Consider the following 24,199-nt stretch of genomic DNA (forward strand, 5'->3'; position numbering starts at 1 on the left):
CCTTCGGGATAGACGGGTGAGACCACCTTCTCCGGGGCCTTCTTGTCGGGGTTGTGTACCTCTGCCGGGGGAGCGGTCTGGGGTTGAGCTAGTACTGGGGGAGGTGGAGGAACCCATGCAGTTAGGGGGTGTCTACATCATACATCTTCCCGGAGATTCGCCGGAAAAAAATGTTTTTTTTTGTAGAAAAGGGGACATTTTGTTGGCACCTGTCCTGCAATTCCTAAACAAAAGGAATCTCGATTAACCCTTGGTAGTCTGTAGTTGGATAAACAAGGGGTGCATTTGTTACCAACCTGCAGTTTCCGCTTTGTCCTGTCAGCAGAGGTGGTGCTAGAGAGCAAAACCAAGAAAATTTCTGTGTTTGTTGACAGTGGAGCCAGAGTCAGCATGGTTGATGCTGAGTTTATGAAAACTCATGGTCTTGCTTGCTGTGCTTTAGTTGAACCAATTTCCATCTTTGCCATTGACTTGGCACCACTTGCACAGAAAGCATTTACTCGGATTGTACATAATGTAAAACTGAGGGTGGGGTCAGTTCATTGTGAAATAATCCCTTGCTATGTCCTGGACAATCTTCCCACACCTATTGTTTTGGGTATTCCTTGGATTGTTAAACATAATCCGTTGGTGGATTGGCAAACCGGGAGATTATTGAATGGGGAGATTACTGCGATGAGAACTGTTTAGATATTTCCCTTGCTACTGTCTCTACAGAAATATTACCTGCTTTTCTGTCTGGTTTTCAGGACGTTTTTTCTGAGAGGGGGTGTCAGAATTTGCTTCCTCATCGTGCTTATGACTGTCCTATTAACCTGACCCCCGGAGCTAAACTACCAAAATCCAGACTGTATAATCTTTCTGGCCCTGAGAGACAAGCCATGAAGGATTTCATTGCGGAAAGTCTGGAGAAGGGACATATCAGACCCTCATCTTCGCCCGTGGCAGCAGGGTTCTTCTTTGTGAAGAAAAAAGATGGCGGCCTACATCCCTGTTTAGATTTCTGAGAATTAAATCAAATTACCATCTGTGATCCATACCCTCTTCCTCTGATTCCTGGTATTTTAAGCCAGGTTGTAGGAGCTAAGGTATTCTCCAAGTTGGATTTAAGGGGAGCCTACAACCCCGGAAGGACATTTTAAGAGTCTGGTTATACCTTTCGGTTTGACCAATGCACCTGCGGTATTCCAGCATTTCATAAATGATATTTTCCATCATTTGGTGGGGAGGTTTGTGGTGGTCTATCTGGATGATACTTTGGTTTACTCACCTGATTTTGAGACTCATCGGGGCATGTTAAACAGGTGCTCCAGATATTAAGGGATAACAAACTTTATGCTAAAGTGGAAAAATGTGTTTTTGCTGTTCAGGAGTTGCAGTTTTTGGGGTACTTGTTGTCATCTTCGGGTTTTCGGATGGATTCGGAGAAGATCCGTGCAGTCCTTAATTGAGACCGTCCTGAGAACCTGAAGGCTCTACAACGTTTTCTGGGCTTTACTAATTTTTACTGGAAATTCATCCAAAATTACTCTGTTATTGTGAAACCCCTTACTGACATGACTAAGAAGGGGTCTGATTATTCCAAATGGTCGGATGCTTCCCTCCAGGCTTTTTCTTCCTTAAAGAATCATTTTGCCACTGCACCTATACTCAGTCAACCCGATGTTTCCCAACCCTTTATTGTGGAGGTTGATACATCGGATGTCAGGGTTGGGGCTGTGTTGTCTCAGGGTTCGTCCCCTGGTAAATGACGTCCATGCGCCTTTTTTTCTAAAAAATTGTCTTTGGCTGAGAGAAATTATGATGTGGGTAATAGGGAACTTTTGGCGATCAAATTGTCATTCGAGGAATGGCGACATTGGTTGGAGGGGGCTGTTCACCCTATTACTGTTATTACTGACCATAAGAACCTCTTATATCTCGAGTCCGCTAAACGCCTCAACCCTAGGCAAGCCAGATGTTGTCACTTTTCGTCCAGGGTTCAAAAATGTCAAGGCTGATGCTTTGTCCCGGAGCTTCCCTGGTGGTGGTTACCATGAGAACCCTGCCCCGATATTACAGAAAGGGGTAGTCATTTTTGCACTGTATCCTGAACTGGAGGGTGAGGTGTTGGAGGCTCAGGGGGACGCCCCTGCCTCCTGCCCTTCAAGAAGGTTATTTGTACCATCTAATCTGCACCGCAAAGTAATCAAGGAACATCATAACTCTGTGCTTGCTGGGCATCCAGGTGGTAAGGCAACCGCAGACCTCCTTTCTCGTTGTTTTTGGTGGCCGGGGTTGCATCGGGATGTGATTGAACACGTAGCTGGTTGTAGTATTTGTGCGCGTTCTAAGGTTTCGCATACCCGTCCTTCTGGTCCTCTTCTTCTGCTACCTATCCCTAGTAGGCCATGGACACACTTGTCCATGGGTTTTATTACTGACCTACCCCTTTCTGCAGGCAAAACGGTGGTTTTGGTGGTAGTAGATAAGTTCAGTAAAATGGTTAATGTGACCCTCTCAGCCCTGCCCTGGGAAAAGATGGTAGGGGTACTCTGAACCGGGTCAGATGTTAGGGGGGGATGCAGTCGTGGACCAGACCCGTCCCGTGCCCAGGGCCGTCACATTAAAAATGATGTTAGGGCATTCAGGCTTGAGTGGTATTATCGACTACGCCACCTGTGGTGTCTGGTGATGTGCCACCAGTGCTGCTAGTAGTCCTCTGAGGCTGGATGTGTTGTGGCAGCTTGCGATGGTATAACTCCCCACAGGCGGAGCTGTGCCTCAGGGCAGATGGGACAGGAGGATGGGGAGAGTAGTCCTGGGTCACTCAGGTGCAGTGTGGTACAGTGTGTAATAAAGAGTCCGGAGGCCATAGGGATAGTCTTCCAGGGTTTTTACTCATAGTTCTTTTAGCTCAGCCGCAAGGCTTCTCCCTGCTCCTCACGGATCACTGCGGCCACCAGGGATGAGGGCTCGGTGCACCCAGGTGCTTCAGGTACCTGGATCAGGACCCTTAGAGTGTTCCTAACAGTCCCCTTTGAACCTCTCCTGTCCGTGTGCGTGTAAAGGCTGGGTCTCCCTCTGGACTATGCACAGATATAGGGTAAGGCGGCAATTCCGTTCCGCCCGTCACCCGACGGGATCCACTGTAGTCTACCGGGCTTCTCTGACAGAGACGTGAAGTGGCAAAGTCAGATGTCGGGGGCCGGTACCCCTCTTGCAGCAGGAGTCCCTCTGGCAGGGCCAGAATGGAGAGTACAGGTGGCGTACTCCGTCCGTGCTCCCTGGAATCCTTTTGCTTGTGGAGCTGTCACTATAGCACCCGACCTTCTTAAGCAAGGGAACTTGACCGGGGTAGAGACACTGTTAACTCATACCCGCTCCTCGTGTCAAGGTCAGAGCACGAGGACCGTGCATCTTCAACACACTGCAGGCTCTTACACAAGGCCGCTGCCAGCTGTGAAGACCACAACCAAAGCACGGAGCTAAGAACTAGGAATCAAGACCTTAGTGCTTAAGATGGCTGGCTATTATATACTAAATTATGTGTGTAAACTAAAAGTGTGTTCTACCCTTCACCCACTACATGGTTCCCCTAACTTTTGGTTCCTCCCACTCGTGATCCTGCTGAGGCAGCACTATGGTGCATACTTGCCTCCCATAGGTCAGGAGTGTGTAGTGTTGGATGTAGATTCAGGGTCCTGACCAGTGCACCTTCCTTACCTGGGTGAGGAGACACTACACCTGCTGACAGGCTGCAGTATCCCCCCTTGTGGCGACCGAACCCTCAGGGGCGCCACATTAATTTCGTCGCATTACCTGCACTTCCAAATGCCAAGACACTTGCTCAGGTGTTCATAAATCAGATTGTGAAGCTTCACAGGGTTCCCTCCGATGTGGTGTCAGATCGGCGGACCCAGTTTTTTTCCAAGTTCTGGAAGGCATTCTGTTCTTGACTGCGGGTGCAGCTATCCTTTTCCTCTGCCTTCCACCCTCAGTTGAATGGACAGACCGAGCGTGTCAATCAGAATTTGGAGACCTACCTCAGGTGTTTCGTCTCCAAAAATCAGGAGGATTGGGCATCCTACTTACCACTGACAGAATTTGCCATTAATAATCATCGTCAAGAATCCACTGGCAGGTCACCGGTCTTCATACAGTTATACTTATCACCCACAGTTTGGTATCTTTAGTGGGGGAGGAGCTTCAGGAGTTCCTGAGGAGGAACAGTTTGCTTTGTCACTCTCCTTGGTATGGGATTGTGTTCTGAGTAATTTAAAGATTATGGGAGACAGGTATAAACTTATGGTGGACAAAAAACGCTTGCCAGGTCCAGATCTGAATGTGAATGGCTTTGTGTGGTTGTCTACAAGGAATATAAGATTGAAAGTTCCTTCTTGGAAGCTGGGACCTAGGTTTATCGGTCCCTATAAAATAACCGCCGTCATTAACCCAGCAGCGTTTAGTCTTGAACTTCCTCAGGCCCTTAAGGTTCACAGCGTGTTCCACAGGTTCTTACTCAAAAAGTATGTGGATCTCTTGAGCCCTCGCCTCTACCACCGCCCCCAGTAATGGTTGATGGTAATCTGGAGTTCCAGATTTTGAGGATTGTAGATTCTCGTCTCCAACGTTGTTCTCTATAATACTTGGAGCACTGGAAGGGTTATGGTCCAGAGGAGAGGATGTGGGTATCAGCATCAGAGGTGAACGCTCCCAGGTTGGTTCGCTCATTCCACACTTCTTATCCTGAGAAACCCGGTCCTGAGTGTCCGGGGGCCACTCGTAGAGGAGAGGGTACTGTCACGGGTGTGTCAGAGGTGACAGTCGCCCTGCAGTTGGTTGCAATAGATCTCTACGTTTGGCATTACAGACATCTTCTTAGAGGCTGTCTCTAGGATCAAGTGGCTACCTCCCTCTGGCTAATTAACACCCTGCCTGGGTGTATAAATACCTGCTGTGTTTCAGAGGGAGGTGCCGGCGATATTCATTACTACCTGTGAAAGCTTTAGCAAGAACAGTACTTCGTCCTCTCTGGAGCTTGAGGCCGTGTGCGCATTTATCTAGAGTTCATCTAAAGCGAAGCAATTTCCCCCTGTTTATCCACCCCTGTTGTCTGTAGTGTTTAGTGGAGATCAACTAGTTCTCATCTCCTCCCTTCCCTAGGCTTAGTCATATGCCATGGAAAGACAGGGCGAGGCGCGTGTGCGATGATTGGTGAAGAGCCAATACAGGGACATTAGAGGAGACAGGGTGACGCTAGATCAACCTAGGAGGTCTCCCCTTCCTCCCTTTCCCTAGAGTCTGGGCTCCCTTTCCCTCTTCCATTTGTGTTGCAATAAGTCTTTCCCACACCTTGCGTGACACATGGGTTGTAAACTTCTTGATTACGTTGCGCACCATAGACAAAGAAACATCAAGATCTCTGGAGATGGACTTGTAACCTTGGCATTGTTGATATTGTTCAACAATTTTTGGTTCTCAAGTCCTCAGACAGTTCTCTTCTCCTCTTTCTGTTCTCCATGCTTAGTGTGGCACACATAGACACACAATGCAAAGATTGAGTCAACTTTTCCCCTGTTTATCTGGTTTCAGGTGTGATTTTCATATTGCCCACCCCTGTTACTTGCCACAGGTGAGTGTAAACGAGCATCACATGCTTGAAACAAAGTTGTTTATCAACAATTTTGGAAAGGTGCCAACAATTTTTTCCAGACCATTTTTGGGGTTGTGTGTGAAATTATGTCCAATTTATTTATTATTTTTTTTGACATGTGTAATTGCAATAATTTTCTGGGAGAAATACTTCACTTTCTGGAACAATTTCAATGGTTCCAACACTTTCAGGCATGACTGTATATTATATAATCATTTGTATAATTTTTTAATATACTGTGTATTCATTTTTCACTGTTTTCAAGATCTATGCTTGATGTCAATTATTGCAAACTTTCATTATTCAGTCCTAGGGGATGGAAATGAGTCCTGGTCAGGCGATGCACAGCTGGTTACATGACATGGCTCTGATATATGTCTGTATCTATAATGAGCCCTGCACTCTTGTGTCCGTCACGCAACCAAAGCTTTCTAAAATTTTTGGTCACTTTGCCTCCTACCGAAAAAAAATAGAATAAAAAGAGATTAGAGAGTCTTATGATCCCCAAAATGTTACCAAAAAATACTGCAGCTCGCACCGCAAAAAAAAAAAAGAGTTAGAATGTGGCAACCAAAACTAATTTTTATTTTTCAAGTTTTTTTTTTCCTTTTATTGGTTAAACATATAAATTTGGTTTCCCCAGAACGGAATTGTTTTTTTTGTTTTTTTCTCCTAATTCCACCCCATTTGGAATTTCTGATACATTGTAGCACATAGTGCGAGCTGGACTTTATCATGGTTTTCATCTTCTTGATGTAAAATATAAGGTCAGATTCTTATGGTTGTCACTTTCTCCTTCCTGTAGACACTGAATTAATTTCAGAAGAGAAGGAGAAGAACATATCATCCAGGCTGAAAAATGGAGCAGACCACGGCTCGGAGAAGAGCGATTCTGATAAGACATTACACGATCTAATGAACAGAGTCCTTCCGCCACCACCAGAGGCCATACAGGCCGCTCCACCTGCACCGCAGCAGGCGTGTGATCCGCTGTACGACAGCGTGAGAGATATGCAGGAACGACTGAACAGTGCACCGAGCAGTAAGTACTATCGACGATTCATCCAGTCTTTATAGTCTTTGGCTCCAAGTCAGCATTTCTGATTTCTTTTAACTCATTCTCTCTTTTTCTTATTTTCTTCTCGTATTTTGCTGATTTTATTTTTTTCTCACCAAATTCATCAAAATTGCGCACACAGTTCCTGAATTTTGTACAAAATTTAAAAAAAAAGTTCTTTATTTCTGTCCTAAACCTGGTTTGTGAGTTTTTAGCATAAAAAAAATAGAATTTTCAGGTGAAATGTTGCAAAATTTGTTGCAAAGTTTCCAGTGTGGACAAAGTCAATCCAGGATTTTGAAACTTTTTCGAAAATCACAACCCACCCAATGACAACTAAAAAACATAGATGAACGCAGAGAAAAGTGACTATAAAAAAAATAAAAATAATAAACACTAAGGAGGGCTGCATAATAATAGTAATAATAATAATAATAATAATAGTAATCACTAAGGAGGTTAATAATAATAATAATTATAATAATAATAGTAATAATAATAATAATATAATGATAATAATATACAACACTGAGGAGGTCTGTACAATAATAATACAAAATAATACAACTAATAATAATAAACACTAAGGAGGCCTGCATAAAATAATAATAATAATAATAACATAATGATATTAATAAACACTAAGGAGGTCTCAATAATAGTAATAATAATAATAATAATAATAATAATAATCATCACTAAGGAGGTCTCCATAATAATAATAATAAACACTAAGGATGCCTGCAAAATAATAATAATAAAAAAAAATAATAATAATAATAATAATGACACTAAGGAGGTCTGCACAGTAATAATAATAATAATAATAATAATAGTAATAAATATGGAGGTCTGCATAATAATAATAATAAAAATAATAATAATAAAATAAACACTAAGGATATCTGCATAATAATAATAGTAGTAATAATAATTAAAATGGAGGTCTGCACAATAATAATAATAATAAAATAATAGAAAATATAATAATAAATATAATAATATACACTAAGTATATCTGCATAATAATAATAATTCATAATGATAAACAATTTGGAAGTCTGGATAATAATAATAAACAATAAGGATATCTGCACAATAATAATAATCACTAAGGAGGTCTGCATAATAATAATAATAATAAACACTAAGGAGGTCTGCACATTAATAATAATACTAATTATAATAATAATAAAAATAATAAAATAGTAAAACTAAGGAGGTCTGCACAATAATAAAATAAAAAAATCTAATAATAATAATAATAATAAACAATATGGAGGTCTGCATAATAATAATAATACAAATAATAAACAGTAAGGATATCTGAACAATAATAATAATACATTAAGGAGGTCCACAAAATAATAATAATTGTAATAATAAACATTTTAAAAAATAAAAGGCACAAATGCAATACTGAGGAGGCTAAACATACAGGCTCCGATTCTTCATCTCCATTTTTTTTTTCACTTTCTTTTTTTTCTTATCTTTTGGTGTTGATTCTCACTTTTTGCACACGTTTCTTTAAAGTGGCGCACGTGGTTCATGAATTTAGCGCAAAGTCAAAATGATCTTTTTTATTGTCTTTTTTCCTTTTTAAACTACTTTTTAGCTCAAAAAGTTACACTTTTTGCAAAATGTTGCAAAAATTGTGCAAGAAAAATTCTGCCAGGCGAGGATCAAGGTACATTTTGCAGAAATTTTCCAACTTTTCAAAAAGTTGCAAATAATGAATGAGGAGAGACATTCAAAATGGCGATTACATAAATAGGTGCACACGTAAAGAATAGATTATAAAAAAAGGAGAAGAAGGATATGTATATGAATATGGAGCTGGGGACACCGGAAGTAGGACGCGGTTCTCAGGGCTCCTGTCCAGCGGCCAATGGACCAGATCCTGCACATCAATTTGCACAAGCTCTGCTGCCTACTGATGTGTCTCTACTAGTCAAGGTGCAAGGTGCTTTTATGGGCATTGATTTACAAGGTAGATGGGACTAGACATCTTTCTTCCTACTGGAGGAGAGCTAATTTGCATGTCTTTCAACTCATGAGGCATTGCCCATAAGATAACCTTCCCCAGCAGGGTCTCCGAGATGAGACTCAGAATCTCCTCAACCCAGATCTACTTTGAGTCAAAATTTTAGTTTTCATAGGTCCCGGCTTGTATCCTCGCGGTTAGGAGACTGCACTGCTGGTTGTATTCATCCATTGGTAGGAAGCGTAGGAAGAAATGCTGAAGCCAATCCCCTTCATTGAGACAATTGGCAATCATTCGGTGGGCTGTGATTTGCTAAAACTGACCACTGTGCTCTTGCACATTACCCATATTTTCCAAAATTCTGCCAAAATTTTATGTGGAACGTTTGGCTCTTCTAATCATCATGGGCATTTGTTACGTTTTCCCACCATGGCCAAGTTCTTGGGATGAAGCCAAAAAGTTAAGTCCGTTATGGATGGGTTTGAAAATCCAAAAGTTCTAAATATTTCTCAGATATATGGAGATCCTACAGAAAGGACATACAGTATCTGATGTCCAAGGGCTGCAGATAAAGCCCTGTGGTCTGAGGGAGCCCGGTAGCTTCACCTCTGCTGACATCTATTCTGTCTTTCCAAACACAGATAAAGACGAGATGACCATCTCCAAGTCCAATAATATAACTGCTCCAGAAAACCAAGAACCACAGAAACTGGACCGGATAAACCCATTATATGAATCAGCAGATAAAGTGAAAGAATCTCCATCAGTCTCGGAGACTACTCCGAAACTTCCCAGTCATGAAGCCACGAAGGATGAAGATCGTAAAGTAGCTACTGAACCTTTATATGCTGTAATCCGTAAGGATCCATCATTGAAGAGGCCACCACCCCGAGATCCAGGAGGAGATCAAATTTCGGCTGTTCCAACAGTTGTTTTGCAGGAAAAACTCAACAGTGATGAGCAAAGAGTTGACTTTATTCAATCCAAGGAGCAAAAATCACCAAATTCCCAGAGTCCTGGTGATAAAGTAGACTCAATGTTACATAGTTGGAAGAAGAGGAGTATAAAGTCTGCAAAGCCACCCGAAGAAGCCATGACTGTAAATGTTACCCAAGAGGCCCCACCACTGGTCCCAGTCAAGCGATTCGACATAGAAAGTGAAATCGAAGAATATATAATTGAGGTAAGATGGTGAAATGAGAACTGTACGACGCACCAACAGATGGCTCCTTCTTTAGTTTTCTTCTTGGCTCGAGACATCCTGAGTTGAGAGGGCAAAATGACCAGTTCTGATAAAAGACTGCTTTATAAAACCTTGACTTTTTTTTTTTAAACATTTAGAATGCTCTATAATACCAAAAATAATTAATATTCACCTTACTAACTCACCATCACTCTAACCGGGACAGGATATACAAAGCAAGTCTGGCCCGACAGACATGTGACCGCTGCAGGTAATCACTGGCCATAGTTTTGATGTATTGGTCACCGCTACTGCCAATGATTGACCGTTGCGGTTATATGCCAGTCCAACTTGAGGAGGAAACGGGGAAAATGAAGCAAAATTGGCAGAGACACCTGGAAATTATTGGCATAGGAGGAGAGCTAATAGAAATATGTTTGTTTTTTCCTTATATTATTCTACATGATTTTTATTTTTAAATTTACAGCGCTGGAAAAATGTTTTACCCACTAATGAAAAAAATGCTGGAAAGTAAGGAGCTTTCAAAAATTGAAGTGTTAATAGTTTTTATTCATTTTTTTATTTTTATCAATTAACAAAATGCAAAGTGAATGATTAAAACAGAAATCTACATTCCATCAGTATCTGGTGACCGCCCGTCACCTCCATCATCAGTATCTGGTGACCGCCCGTCACCTCCATCATCAGTATCTGGTGACCGCCCGTCACCTCCATCATCAGTATCTGGTGACCGCCCGTCACCTCCATCATCAGTATCTGGTGACCGCCCGTCACCTCCATCATCAGTATCTGGTGACCGCCCGTCACCTCCATCATCAGTATCTGGTGACCGCCCATCACCTCCATCATCAGTATTTGGTGACCGCCCATCGCCTCCATCATCAGTATCTGGTGAGCGCCCGTCACCTCCATCATCAGTATCTGGTGACCGCCCGTCGTCTCCATCATCAGTATCTGGTGACCGCCCATGTTCTCCATCATCAGAATCTGGTGACCTCCAATCACCTCCATCATTAATATCTGGTGACCACCCGTCAGCTTGCCGTACTCTTTGGCATACTGTGGGTCAAGGTCATAGAACGGTTTCAACGGTTCCTTAGTAAGGTGGAAACTAGGACCTCTGCCACCCTCTCAAAGACAGTCAACTAAACAAAGTAGAACCTGGCTACCCATACATGGCTGAGCTAATCCCAATTCGGTCAAACAAAATGGCTATTGTCCATAGCAACCACTAATACTTGCATTGTGATGCACACGGTCCTTTGCAGACTCCTTTCAGACAGACTCTGGTTTATCTCTCCCCAGCTCCAACTCAACCCACTGTGCTTATCTTCCCCCAGTTGACTGAGAGAAAGATGAACACATGTCCTGGTCTTTAGTCAAAGCTAGCCAGGTGCATCTAATCATAACCTGACGTGCTAGGATTTAACCCAGTCCTACCTGGCTTTCCTACCATATACAAAAAAAAATATAACTATAAAAAGTTATGAGAAAAATGGTCCTAGATAATGGCACAACAATTACTTTAATTGCTCCAAATTAGGACCATAGTAAACCATATGAAGTGCTTACGGTCAACTTGACCGTGATCTGAGGTCAGGTACAATTGTCTTGTGATTACTCATGGGACTACATAGGGTATTTACATGGAATTTTTGGTGGAGTCCCATGTAATGTCCCCATTGACCTGCATTAGTCAGTACTGAATCATGGCTTAATGTTTTTTGATAGAGCGTTGTCACCGCCCAATACATGACATCAGAGCAGTGGGATATTGCAAGCAGTTTATGAAGAATTGCAACAGGCCACGCGACACTCGTGTTTGATAACATCAGCCTTCCGACAAGTAACTCTGCATCACATGTAGAAATCTCTATATGTGGTTCACATGGGTCTGAATCATTTCCTTTTTAGACATTTTGAGCTGCTAGACCGTATTACTACACATCCGCTGTGTGAAAATCACCCATAATGGCAGAAGATCAACTGGAGAAAATGGCATAAGAAGATCACAAAGATCATCTCTGTTTATGAATGAGGGATCTTCCCCATGTAACCTCTTGGAACTATGAACATAAAGGCACAAAGGTGGCCAATGTTTTTGGGCAATCAATCAAGACCTTAGATAAACTCTGAGTCTCTGACATATTCACTTATACTGAAGCTAGGGATCCAAAATAAGTTCTCATAAGTTAGGAGGAACCGCACAATCAAGGAAACCACTTCGACCTGGTCAGATTCTAACCCATGGCCCCTGTGCCAAAAGGAAGTGGTTGGAGTTGGCCAGTCGTTACAAGTTCAGAAAACTATAAGAAGAAAGCTCCAGCCCAACATGTCTGTCGGTCTGGAGCTTTCTTCTTGTATTTGTCTTTGTGCTGTGGCAGAGCCGATCTCCCTCCTCCAGAGTCAATAGGAACTTTTCACGGTGAAAATCTTTGCCTCCCTATTCAGAAAACTATACCTGGTCAGCTGTAGACTTCCCTTGCTGCAGATATCTGGGTTGGATAATATCCTGTAAGGCCCTCAACCTCCAAAATCTTGCCCCTTGCTAAATTGCTCATACCTCGAGGCATGTCCACATTTTGCCTTTTCTTGGTTTACGTACTCTAATTTCTAACTAATAAAATGAAATTCAGCATAGCCACATTCTATCCAAACCTTCAACAGGCTGCTATTCACATCACAGCCACTGGGTGGCCTCACAGACACCTAAAGCTGAAACGGCTCCCGACAGAGTATCATGAAATCCTGTTTGCTTTTTTAAAGCTAGTTATCTAGCACCACTTTTCTTAGGATATATAAAACCTAGGGGTTAAGATAAGGAAGTACACATCTGTATATACTTACATATACATTTTTTTCTTGCAGGAGGATACAGACTGAACTTATATTTTCTATATATCCTATATGGACTACTTTCATGGTGCAGACGTGGACCAGAGTCATGGACACCTCTCATAAAGTCTTCAAAGGGACATTCAGTTGCTCTTATGTGGTGATAAGCAGATGTCTGTGGCGCAGCTTGAGGAGACTTGAAGCTAGAAAGATGTAAATACATAATAAAACATACGAACTTAAGAGTCTTGAAAGCTCATGTATCAGCCGTGATAAAAAATGTTATTTGACATTTTGCTATTGCTAGAATTCAGTTTTATTTGCTTCTATGAATTAAAGGTTTAAAGAAATACGTCATGCAAGATTGATACATTGTATTAAGTTTAGCATAAGGTCAAAGAGGTGGAGCATAGCACCGGGATCCTCTGTACGGTTTTATATTAATCCATAAGTCCCGCTTCAGACCCTCAATTGCAGGGGTCTCAAACTCGGCTGGGTATATGGGCCGCACATGGAAAAAATTTGAATTTGGGGGGCCGCATTCTTTGTTCAATGTGACATTTTTAGTGATACCATTTTTTTTGTATACACCTTTTGAACATTTTTGCCGTGTTTATTTTTTTATGGCTTGGGTCGTTATGGATGTGGCGATAATAAACGTGCACTTTTTTGTGTTTACTTTAGTTTACATATAAAACAGCATTTTTAGTGCCCAATATTTTTTCATGCTTTATTTTATTTTTTATTTTTTTTACAATTTTATTTCCCCCAATTGGCCACATACAGTAATATTGTCTTACAATTAGCATCATATAGTAATAATGGAAAACATCTTGTAGTAATGTTCCCCATCCAAGTCCCCATCTTGTACTAATGTGCCCCATCCAGGTCCCCATCCTGTGGCTATGTGCCCCATCCAGGTCCCCATCCTGTGGCAACGTTCCCCATCCTGGCGCCCATCTTGTACTAATGTGCCTCATCCAGGTCCCCATCTTGGGGCTATGTGCCCCATCCAGGTCCCCATCCTGTGGCTCTGTGCCCCATCCAGGTCCCCATCTTGTGGCTCTGTGCCCCATCCAGGTCCCCATCCTGTGGCTATGTGCCCCATCCAGGTCCCCATCCTGTGGCAACGTTCCCCATCCTGGCGCCCATCTTGTACTAATGTGCCTCATCCAGGTCCCCATCTTGTGGCTATGTGCCCCATCCAGGTCCCCATCTTGTGGCTATGTGCCCCATCCAGGTCCCCATCTTGTGGCTATGTGCCCCATCTTGTGGCTCTGTGCCCCATCCAGGTCCACATCTTGAGGCTATGTGCCCCATCCAGGTCCCCATCTTGTGGCTATGTGCCCCATCTTGTGGCTCTGTGCCCTATCCAGGTCCACATCTTGTGGCTATGTGCCCCATCCAGGTCCCCTCTTGTGGCTATGTGCCCCATCCAGGTCCCCATCCTGTGGCTATGTGCCCCATCCAGGTCCCCATCCTGTGGCTATGTGCCCCATCCAGGTCCCCTCTTGTGGCTCTGTGCACCATCCCGGTCCCCATGTTGTGGCTCTGTGCCCCATCCAGGTCCACATCTTGTGGCTATGTGCCCCATCCAGGTCCCCATCCTGTGGCTATGTGCCCCATCCAGGTCCCCTCTTGTGGCTATGTGCCCCATCCAGGTCCCCTCTTGTGGCTATGTGCCCCATCTTGTGGCTCTGTACCCCATCCAGGTCCACATCTTGAGGCTATGTGCCCCATCCAGGTCCCCATCTTGTGGCTATGTGCCCCATCTTGTGGCTCTGTGCCCCATCCAGGTCCACATCTTGTGGCTATGTGCCCCATCCAGGTCCCCTCTTGTGGCTATGTGCCCCATCCAGGTCCCCATCCTGTGGCTATGTGCCCCATCCAGGTCCCCATCCTGTGGCTATGTGCCCCATCCAGGTCCCCTCTTGTGGCTCTGTGCACCATCCCGGTCCCCATGTTGTGGCTCTGTGCCCCATCCAGGTCCACATCTTGTGGCTATGTGCCCCATCCAGGTCCCCATCCTGTGGCTATGTGCCCCATCCAGGTCCCCTCTTGTGGCTATGTGCCCCATCCAGGTCCCCTCTTGTGGCTATGTGCCCCATCCTGTGGCTATGTGCCCCATCCAGGTCCCCATCCTGTGGCTATGTGCCCCATCCAGGTCCCCTCTTGTGGCTCTGTGCACCATCCCGGTCCCCATGTTGTGGCTCTGTGCCCCATCCAGGTCCACATCTTGTGGCTATGTGCCCCATCCAGGTCCCCATCCTGTGGCTATGTGCCCCATCCAGGTCCCCTCTTGTGGCTATGTGCCCCATCCAGGTCCCCTCTTGTGGCTATGTGCCCCATCCAGGTCCCCTCTTGTGGCTATGTGCCCCATCCAGGTCCCCTCTTGTGGCTCTGTGCCCCATCCAGGTCCCCATCTTGTGGCTATGTGCCCCATCCAGGTCCCCTCTTGTGGCTCTGTGCCCCATCCAGGTCCCCTCTTGTGGCTATGTGCCCCATCCAGGTCCCCATCTTGTGGCTATGTGCCCCATCCAGGTCCCCTCTTGTGGCTCTGTGCCCCATCCAGGTCCCCATCTTGTGGCTATGTGCCCCATCCAGGTCCCCTCTTGTGGCTCTGTGCCCCATCCAGGTCCCCATCTTGTGGCTCTGTGCCCCATCCAGGTCCCCTCTTGTGGCTCTGTGCACCATCCCGGTCCCCATGTTGTGGCTCTGTGCCCCATCCAGGTCCACATCTTGTGGCTATGTGCCCCATCCAGGTCCCCATCCTGTGGCTATGTGCCCCATCCAGGTCCCCTCTTGTGGCTATGTGCCCCATCCAGGTCCCCTCTTGTGGCTATGTGCCCCATCCAGGTCCCCTCTTGTGGCTATGTGCCCCATCCAGGTCCCCTCTTGTGGCTCTGTGCCCCATCCAGGTCCCCATCTTGTGGCTATGTGCCCCATCCAGGTCCCCTCTTGTGGCTCTGTGCCCCATCCAGGTCCCCATCTTGTGGCTCTGTGCCCCATCCAGGTCCCCTCTTGTGGCTATGTGCCCCCTGTGCTGTTCTTCACACACATAAAATAGAAAAAAAAAAAGATGATTCTCACCTGTCCTCCGTTCCCTCGGCGGCCTTCCTGCAGATGTGGCCCGCAGGCACCACAGAGTCCGACCCCTTGACGATCCCGACCTGGTCCAGGAGGAGCCGCCGACAGCAGCGCTGCATTGCCGCACAGAGACTGTCTCCCAGCACAGTATTTTCAATGTCAGCCGCCGGCCAATCAGAGGCCAGCAGCTGACATCTGCATATGGCAATGACGTCATACTCGCTGCGCCGACACGCAGATATCAGCTGCTGGCCTCTGATTGGCCAGCGGCTGGCATTGGAAATGCAGTGCTGGGAAACAGTCTCTGTGCGGCAATTCAGCGCTGCTGTCAGCGGCTCCTCCTGGACCAGGTCGGGATCGTCAAGGGGTCTGTGCCTGCGGGCCACATAAAGCAGCCTCAGGGGCCGCATGCGGCCCGCGGGCCGCGTGTTTGAGACCCCTGCTCAATTGCATATCAATCTTGTAGTTTCACTTCTTACTTTTTAACTCATTTGAACAAATATCCTTCTTGCTCAAATCACTAGAAAGTGATAACTAAAAAGAAACTTCAGTATAAAAATCTGTCAATTTTATCTATATTCTGTATTTTTTTTATTGTTTCATAATGTTCCTATCCACATAATGATTGTGTATTAGTAACAGGACATGCTCATGCTGACAGAATAACTAGACGCTCAGAATCTATCCAAAGAGTTGTTTCTTTTATTAGAATTGGTACATGAGATTGTGAAATAAAACAAGAATAAGAAATTACCTAAAACATCAACTGTATGTTTTTGGAGTGAAGTGTACCAGAAAAACTCTCTGCAGAAACAGCAAAAAAATGTTATACTCATTGATTTTGAACCCCAAAATCATAGTGGCTGTATCACAGCATTGAACCTTGTTGATGTTACAAAATCCTATTAACCAAATTCTAATTTGAGGGAACAGCCTATATGTTGTACCCATGGCGGTCCCCATTTATGTTACAATCTCTATATCCCCAGTATTAGAAAGTCACAATGGTTAGCAAAAACAAGTTACTTAACTGAGATGAAATTATTACTGGATTCAAAGTTTTGTATTTGATATACTGTACCTACTTCAATATGATAAATATATTACTGGTTTGTATTTTAGTCATACTATTAAGAACCCAGGAATAAAGACAGCAGATGTAATCATGTGACCATGCTTTTGAAGTCCTAGTGCTACCCATTTATGTCACAGAATCCTTTGAAACTGGTTATATTAATGTTGGAAATTACAAGCTGTATACACAGCAGAACCGATAGCGGTTCCCTCTATATTACTATATCCATATTGTTATGTTCTGCTACCAAAGCTAAGGAAAGAGAGGAGATCTGTCCCTACTATAAGACTCAGCTGAATCCCTACGATGTAACAGGGAACCTGATCCTGCGATCAGACCTGCTAAAGTCCTAATCTAGTCTGTACGAAGACCTATAGATGTGGGGAGGGAATCCCTACAAGTACTAAGGACTGGGAGGAATATGGGACACCTCCTAACAGAAATAGTAGCAGACAGACGAACAAACAAAATAGATAGAACATAGAGGTCCGTAGACCAAGCAAACTAACAGAGTTAGATACAGAGCACAGGCTAGCTAGAAAGTAGTTATACAATGAAGTCCAGCAAAGCCAGAAGGGCGGAGCAGGATTAAATAGGCCAACAAGGTCATGTGACCAGCAAAGGAAAAAAAACCTAACAGCAAGGTTCTAACACATATCTTCTGTATTGGCGTGACACAGTGGTTAGCAGTTATGAATATATTCAACTTCTTAATATTAATATTTTTCTATGTATTTATTGTTACATTCAATCTAGTAATTAATTTTAATCATATCATTGTCACCAATTAATAAACTTAGAAACGAAACATCAGAAGTCATCATTATACCATAATTCCTGTGCTACTATGCTAATTTTTCATGCATGTTACAGAATCCAAATAAACTCAACTCTAATTATGGTGAAAATTTTAACCTATAAATGGTACCCATAGCACTCACCCCCTGTATTATAATACACATATACTCTGAATTAGAATGGAATAATGATTAGCACTGAGGAGTTATTATTGGGGAAAAAAATTATCAATGAATTTAAAATATAGTTATGTCATATTCGGTCTGATTTGTATATTGCTACATTTGCTTCTGTACTTATGTTTCCATTTTAGTCATAGCCTTGTCAATTCCTAACCCAGGAACCAAGACATTAGAAGCAATCATGAGGTTGTGCTTTCTGGACCTCAATGGCAGCCATGAATTAATGTTAAAGAATCTTATTTAACAAGCTGCATTCATAGTAGCATCTTACTTTAAATATGGTTTCCATAGCAGTCACCTCTATATTGCAATATTCACACCCTCTATATCAAAGTACAACAATGGTTAGCAATATGGAGTTACCTAGAGTAAAAAAAAATCATCCACCGATATATCTTAATAGCTGTTCTTTATATTTGATTTGCATGCTGTATATGCCTATATATCTGCTACAGCATATGTTAATGCATTATTGTTGATTCAAACCCTTTGTAATTTCCAATGCAGAAGCATGCACACAAATATGAGACCATGGTTCCCATGCAGAAATGCTTAAAATTCTATTAAAATGACTACATATACTGTATAGCCTATACAAGGTACCCATGGCGGTTCCCTTTGTACTGCATTTGTCAAAAGCTTCTGTATTAGAATGGCACAGCAGCAAGTGTTAAGCAGTTATTAAATTTATGTTTCACATTTAACACATAGAATATTTCAACATCTTGATAAACAGCTAATTGTACAATATTTGGCTACATTATGTAGCATCGGCGTCTCTGCCTCCTGCTAGGCCGAGACGCCATCCCTCTCACCTTCCTGTTCAGCGTGCGGCGTCCTCCTGCGCTCTTTCCCTCGCTGCTGCCGGCGCGCGCTCCTTCCCGGGCACTGTGCTTAGGGCGAGCGCGCGCTCCCCCTCTCTTAAAGGGGCCGCGCGCGTCGTCCTAAGGGGTCCCCGGCCAATTGCCGGAAGACTTCCCATATATAAGGCAGCTCCTCCAAAATGGAGGTGCCCGAGCAAAGTTGTTTGCACTGTGTCTCACCTGTGCTTCAGTCCTCAGGTTCCGCTGCTAGCCTGACTCCTCGTCCTGCCTGCCAGCCTGTTACTTGCCTTGTCTGTTTGACCGCTCACCTGGGAGCGTCCACCAGTTACCTGCCTGTTACCTGCCGCGTCTGTCTGACCGCTCACCTGGGAGCGTCCACCAGTTACCTGACTGTTACCTGCCTCGTCTGTCAGACCGCTCACCTGGGAGCGTCCACCAGTTACCTGCCAGTTACCCGCCTCATCTGTCTGCCCGCTCACCTGGGAGCACCTGCCTGTTTCCTGCCGGCCTGCCTGGAGACCCTGCCGTCACTTGTTGTGACCATCTTCCTGGTAAAACCTATAGACTGCCTCCTGCCCTGCTTTCTCGAACTGTGTCCACCTGCCAGCTACCAGAGACTTCCGCCTGCTTGCCGTGTCCATCCGCCATACCGGTCAGTCCCAGCCATCTGACCCGTGGGAGCCACCTGCTCTCTTACAAGGTCGTCCCCAGAGTAGCACCTGGTCCCTCAGCCCGGATCCTCCCTGGTCACGGTGTCGTTAGCTGCCGTACGACCAGGGTCGGTTCGGGTGGATACTTAGTCACGCCCCTCTGGGTCCCTCCTTGCACCTCGGCACAGAGGTTCCACCACCCGGTCCTGTAACAGTTTGCTTGGGCCATGGAACCCGGTGGCACCCAAGCTCGCTCGCTCTCTGACCTATACCAGGAAGTCTCCCGTCAGAGATCCCAGCAGGAGTCCATCCTGAACCACCTGCGGAATGTCCACTCCCGCCTGGACACACTGACTGCTCCACCAGCAACCACCGCTAGTTGCACGACTCGCACCCCGGCAGCGCCGCTGCCCATCAATACCATGGCATCCTGCTCCGGACCCCGGCTTTCTGCACCTCCTCGTTTCGGAGGCGCCCCGCTCAAGCTCGGGGCTTCATAAACCAGTGCACCCTGCACTTTGAACTCTTGGCACATCACTTTACCACCGACCGGGCCAAAGTGGCTTTCATCATGTCCCATCTCACTGGAGAGGCACTGGCTTGGCTAAATCCCCTGTGGGAGAGAGGGGATCCCCTAGTATCCAACTTGTCAGCTTTCCTCACTGCTTTCCGGAAAGTCTTTGATGAACCGGGACGAAAGACTTCGTCAGCCTCCTCTCTGCTACGTTTCCGCCAAGGGAGTCTCACCGTAGGCCAATATGCCATACGGTTCCGTACCCTCACTTCTGAACTTGCCTGGGATAACGAGGCCCTGCTGTCCGTCTTCTGGGAGGGCCTTTCCGGTCGGATTAAAGATGAACTTGCCGGTCGGGACATCCCTACCACCCTGGATGACCTAGTGTCACTTGCTACCCGGATTGACATCCGGTTCCAGGAACGTACCAAGGAAACCACCCGCGAGAGAAAGTTTCCCCGCCTTGCTCCTAACTTCCAGAGACCTGTCTCTTCTTCAGTCACTCCCCGGGCGCACTCATCCGAGCCCATGCAGGTCGACCAGACCAAGTTGGTCAAATCCCGCCAGGAGTCACGCCGGGCCGAGGGGAGCTGTTTCTATTGTGGCAGCAAGGAGCACCTGATCCGCTCCTGCCCGGAGAGGCCGGGAAACGCCAGTGTCTAGGATCGCTAGGAGAGGTCGTCCTAGACAAAAGTAAGTCCTCTCCCTCCCTGACTTCGTCTGTCTCTCTCTCCTGGGGAGAGGATCGGCACTTTGAAAATGCTCACCTGGACTCTGGAGCGGCTGGGAACCTCCTCTCCCAGTCCTTAGTAGAGAGGTACCGTATTCCCACCAAGCCTCTCCCTGAACCTTTGTCAGTTGCCTCCGTGGATGGTAAACTCCTTCCAGTACCCATCCTGCTCGTCACTGAACCCTTAACTCTGCAGGTGGGAATGCTGCACTCTGAGAAGATCTCCTTCCATGTGCTATCCGGACTCTCTCACTCCCTGTTGCTAGGTCTACCTTGGCTCCAGACATATGAACCCGTATTGAACTGGCGATCCGGCGAAGTACTCCGGTGGGGTCCAGACTGCCATAGGACCTGCCTGGTTCCGGTCCGCCAGCTCGCCCTCCGCCTACTCCAGCTAATCTTCCCGGTCTCCCGGCTCCATACTGGCCCTATGCGGACGTCTTCGGTAAAAAGGAAGCAGAGACGTTGCCACCCCATAGGCCATATGACTGCCCGATCGACCTGGTACCTGGCGCCACTCCTCCCCGTGGGCGTATCTACCCGTTGTCTGCGGCCGAAACCCGGGCCATGTCTGAATACTTTGAGGAGAATCTGGCTAGGGGATTCATCCGGAAGTCTACCTCCCCGGCTGAAGCCGGATTCTTCTTTGTCAAAAAGAAAGACGGCTCGCTACGTCCCTGTATAGACTACAGAGGACTCAATCTAATCACTATAAAAAACAAATACCCCCTGCCGCTCATCTCCGAATTGTTTGACCGTCTCAAGGGCGCCAGGATCTTCTCCAAGCTGGATCTACGAGGGGCATATAACTTGGTCCGTATCCGTCAAGGAGACGAGTGGATGACAGCATTCAATACCCGGGACGGTCACTATGAGTACCTTGTCATGCCCTTTGGTCTCTGTAACGCCCCCGCTGTCTTTCAAGAGCTGGTCAACGACATCTTCCGTGACCTCCTGTACTCCTGCGTAGTGGTTTACCTGGACGATATCTTGGTCTTCTCTCCGGATCTCCCCACACACCGGAGGGATGTTCGTCAGGTCCTGCTTAGGCTCCGGCAGAACCACCTCTATGCCAAATACGAGAAGTGCCTCTTCGACCAGACCTCCCTTCCATTCTTGGGATATGTTATCTCCCAGACAGGTCTACAAATGGATCCGGAGAAGCTCTCTTCTGTTCTAAAATGGCCCGGTCCAGAGGGTTTGAAGGCGATACAGCGATTCCTGGGCTTCGCTAATTACTATCGTCTTTTCATCCCACACTTCTCGTCCCGGACTGCTCCCATATCTGCGCTTACCCATAAGGGGGCAAATCCCAAGGTATGGTCGCCTGAAGCCGAGGAGGCCTTCCTTTCCTTAAAGAGAGCCTTCGCCTCTGCCCCCGTCCTGCATCGTCCGGACTATAATAAACAATTCTACCTGGAGGTTGATGCCTCCTCCTCCGGAGCCGGAGCGGTACTCACCCAAAAATCTTCTACCGGGAGAATGGTAACCTGCGGCTTCTTCTCCAAAATCTTCTCCTCGTCTGAGCGCAACTACTCCATAGGAGACCGTGAATTGCTAGCTGTCAAATTGGCACTGGAGGAGTGGCGCTATCTGCTAGAAGGGGCTCTCTACCCAGTAATCATCTACACGGATCACAAAAACCTGGCATATCTCCAAAATGCCCAGAGACTCAATCCTCGCCAGGCTCGGTGGTCGTTGTTTTTTGCCCTCTTCGACTTCATTCTTCATTTCCGCCCGGAGGACAAGAACGTCAAAGTTGATGCCTTGTCCCAGTCCTTCCTGTCCTCCGATCAAGAGGAGGAGCCTACGCACATCATTGACTCCTCCAAGGTGATGAATGTGGCCCCCTTGGATCTGACTCGTCTTCCACCCGGTAAGATGTTTGTAGCAGTATCAGATCGGGAGAGGGTTCTTCGCTGGGGACATTCTCCTAAACTAGCTGGCCATGCTGGCCAAAAGAAGACCTTCCAGCTCATTTCCCGGCATTACTGGTGGCCTACTCTGCGATAGGGACGTTGTAGACTTCGTCGCGGCCTGTTCATCCTGTGCCCGTAACAAAGTCACCAAACATCTACCAGCTGGCCATCTCTTGCCCCTGCCCGTACCTGCTGCTCCATGGCAGCACATTGCTATGGACTTTATCACCGATCTTCCTGTTTCTGCCGGTTGTACAGTCATTTGGGTGGTCGTTGACCGCTTTTCTAAAATGGCCCACTTCATTCCCCTGCCTGGTCTCCCATCTGCACCCAAGCTGGCTAAAGACTTTATCCGCCATATCTTCCGTCTCCATGGCCTACCCCTCCACATCGTGTCGGATCGTGGGGTTCACGCTTCTGGAGAGCCACATGTAAGTTGCTAGACGTTACCCTGGATTTCTCCTCCGCTTACCACCCACAGTCCAATGGTCAAGTGGAGCGAATCAATCAGATCCTGACCAGCTACCTCCGGCACTTCGTTAATGCCCACCATTCGGATTGGGTGGATCTCCTACCATGGGTCGAGTTCTCTTAACCATGAGAGCGAATCCTCTTCCCAATCTCCGTTCTTTATTGTCTATGGCCAGTACCCCCGGATTCCAGTTCCTGTCTCCGCTTCTGTGGACAACCCTGCCACAGAGTCTCTTGTCAGGGAGTTTTCTACTATTTGGGAGAGTACCAGGTCCGCTCTTCTTCTGTCCTCCGAGCGGATGAAGAGATATGCTGATAAGAGACGTCTGGATCCACCTCAATTCCGTCCAGGGGACAAGGTTTGGCTCTCTTCCAAATATGTGCGGCTCAAAGTACCCTCCTACAAGTTGGGCCCTCGGTTCATCGGACCCTTCGAAGTCCTCAGGCAAATTAACCCAGTGGCCTACAAATTAAAACTCCCGGCCACCCTACGCATTCCCAACTCCTTCCACGTATCCCTCCTCAAACCCGTTGTCCTTAACACTTTTTCCGACAATCCAGGTACTCCTCCTACTCCGGTTTCTGCTGAGGACGTCTTTGAAGTGGAGAGTATTCTGGCCACCAAGAGGGTAAGAGGGAGAACCTTTTTTCTGGTGGATTGGAAGGGGTTTGGTCCTGAGGAAAGAACTTGGGAACCCAGGGAGAACATCAACGCTCCGCTTCTCCTTGAGAAATTTCTCTCTGGCCTAAAAAGGGGGGGCCTAAAGGGGGGGGTACTGTAGCATCGGCGTCTCTGCCTCCTGCTAGGCAGAGACGCCGTCCCACTCACCTTCCTGTTCAGCGCGCGGCGTCCTCCTGCGCTCCTTCCCTCGCTTGTGCCGGCGCGCGCTCCTTCCCGGGCACTGTGCTTAGGGCGCGTGCGCTCCCCCTCTCTTAAAGGGGCTGCGCGCGTCGTCCTAAGGGGTCCCTGGCCAATTGCAGGAGGACTTCCCATATATAAGGCACCTCCTCCAAAATGGAGGTGCCCGAGCAAAGTTGTTTGCACTGTGTCTCACCTGTGCTTCAGCCCTCAGGTTCCGCTGCTAGCCTGACTTCTCGTCCTGCCTACCAGCCTGTTACTTGCCTCGTCTGTCTGACCGCTCACCTGGGAGCATCCACCAGTTACCTGCCTGTTACCTGCCGCGTCTGTCTGACTGCTCACCTGGGAGCGTCCACCGGTTACCTGCCAGTTACC

At 46.4% G+C, this 24,199-nt stretch overlaps 1 protein-coding gene across 1 annotated transcript in view; it reads left to right on the forward strand.

Moving 5' to 3' along the window:
- The window catches only part of LOC141258764 (uncharacterized), a 183,594-nt gene extending 169,991 nt beyond the window's left edge, over window positions 1-13,603 (forward strand). The window contains exons 5-7 of the mRNA XM_073673869.1: window positions 6,441-6,677; window positions 9,318-9,859; window positions 12,749-13,603. Coding sequence (XP_073529970.1) covers window positions 6,441-6,677; window positions 9,318-9,859; window positions 12,749-12,763 — 794 coding nt within the window. The 3' untranslated portion in view covers window positions 12,764-13,603. The remainder of the gene's footprint in view (window positions 1-6,440; window positions 6,678-9,317; window positions 9,860-12,748) is intronic.
- The last annotated feature ends 10,596 nt before the right edge of the window (window positions 13,604-24,199 follow it).

This window comes from Phyllobates terribilis, unplaced genomic scaffold (genome assembly GCF_046119375.1).
Source record: "Phyllobates terribilis strain yellow unplaced genomic scaffold, ASM4611937v1 Scaffold_3__8_contigs__length_932513732, whole genome shotgun sequence".
Classification (NCBI taxonomy): domain Eukaryota; kingdom Metazoa; phylum Chordata; class Amphibia; order Anura; family Dendrobatidae; genus Phyllobates; species Phyllobates terribilis.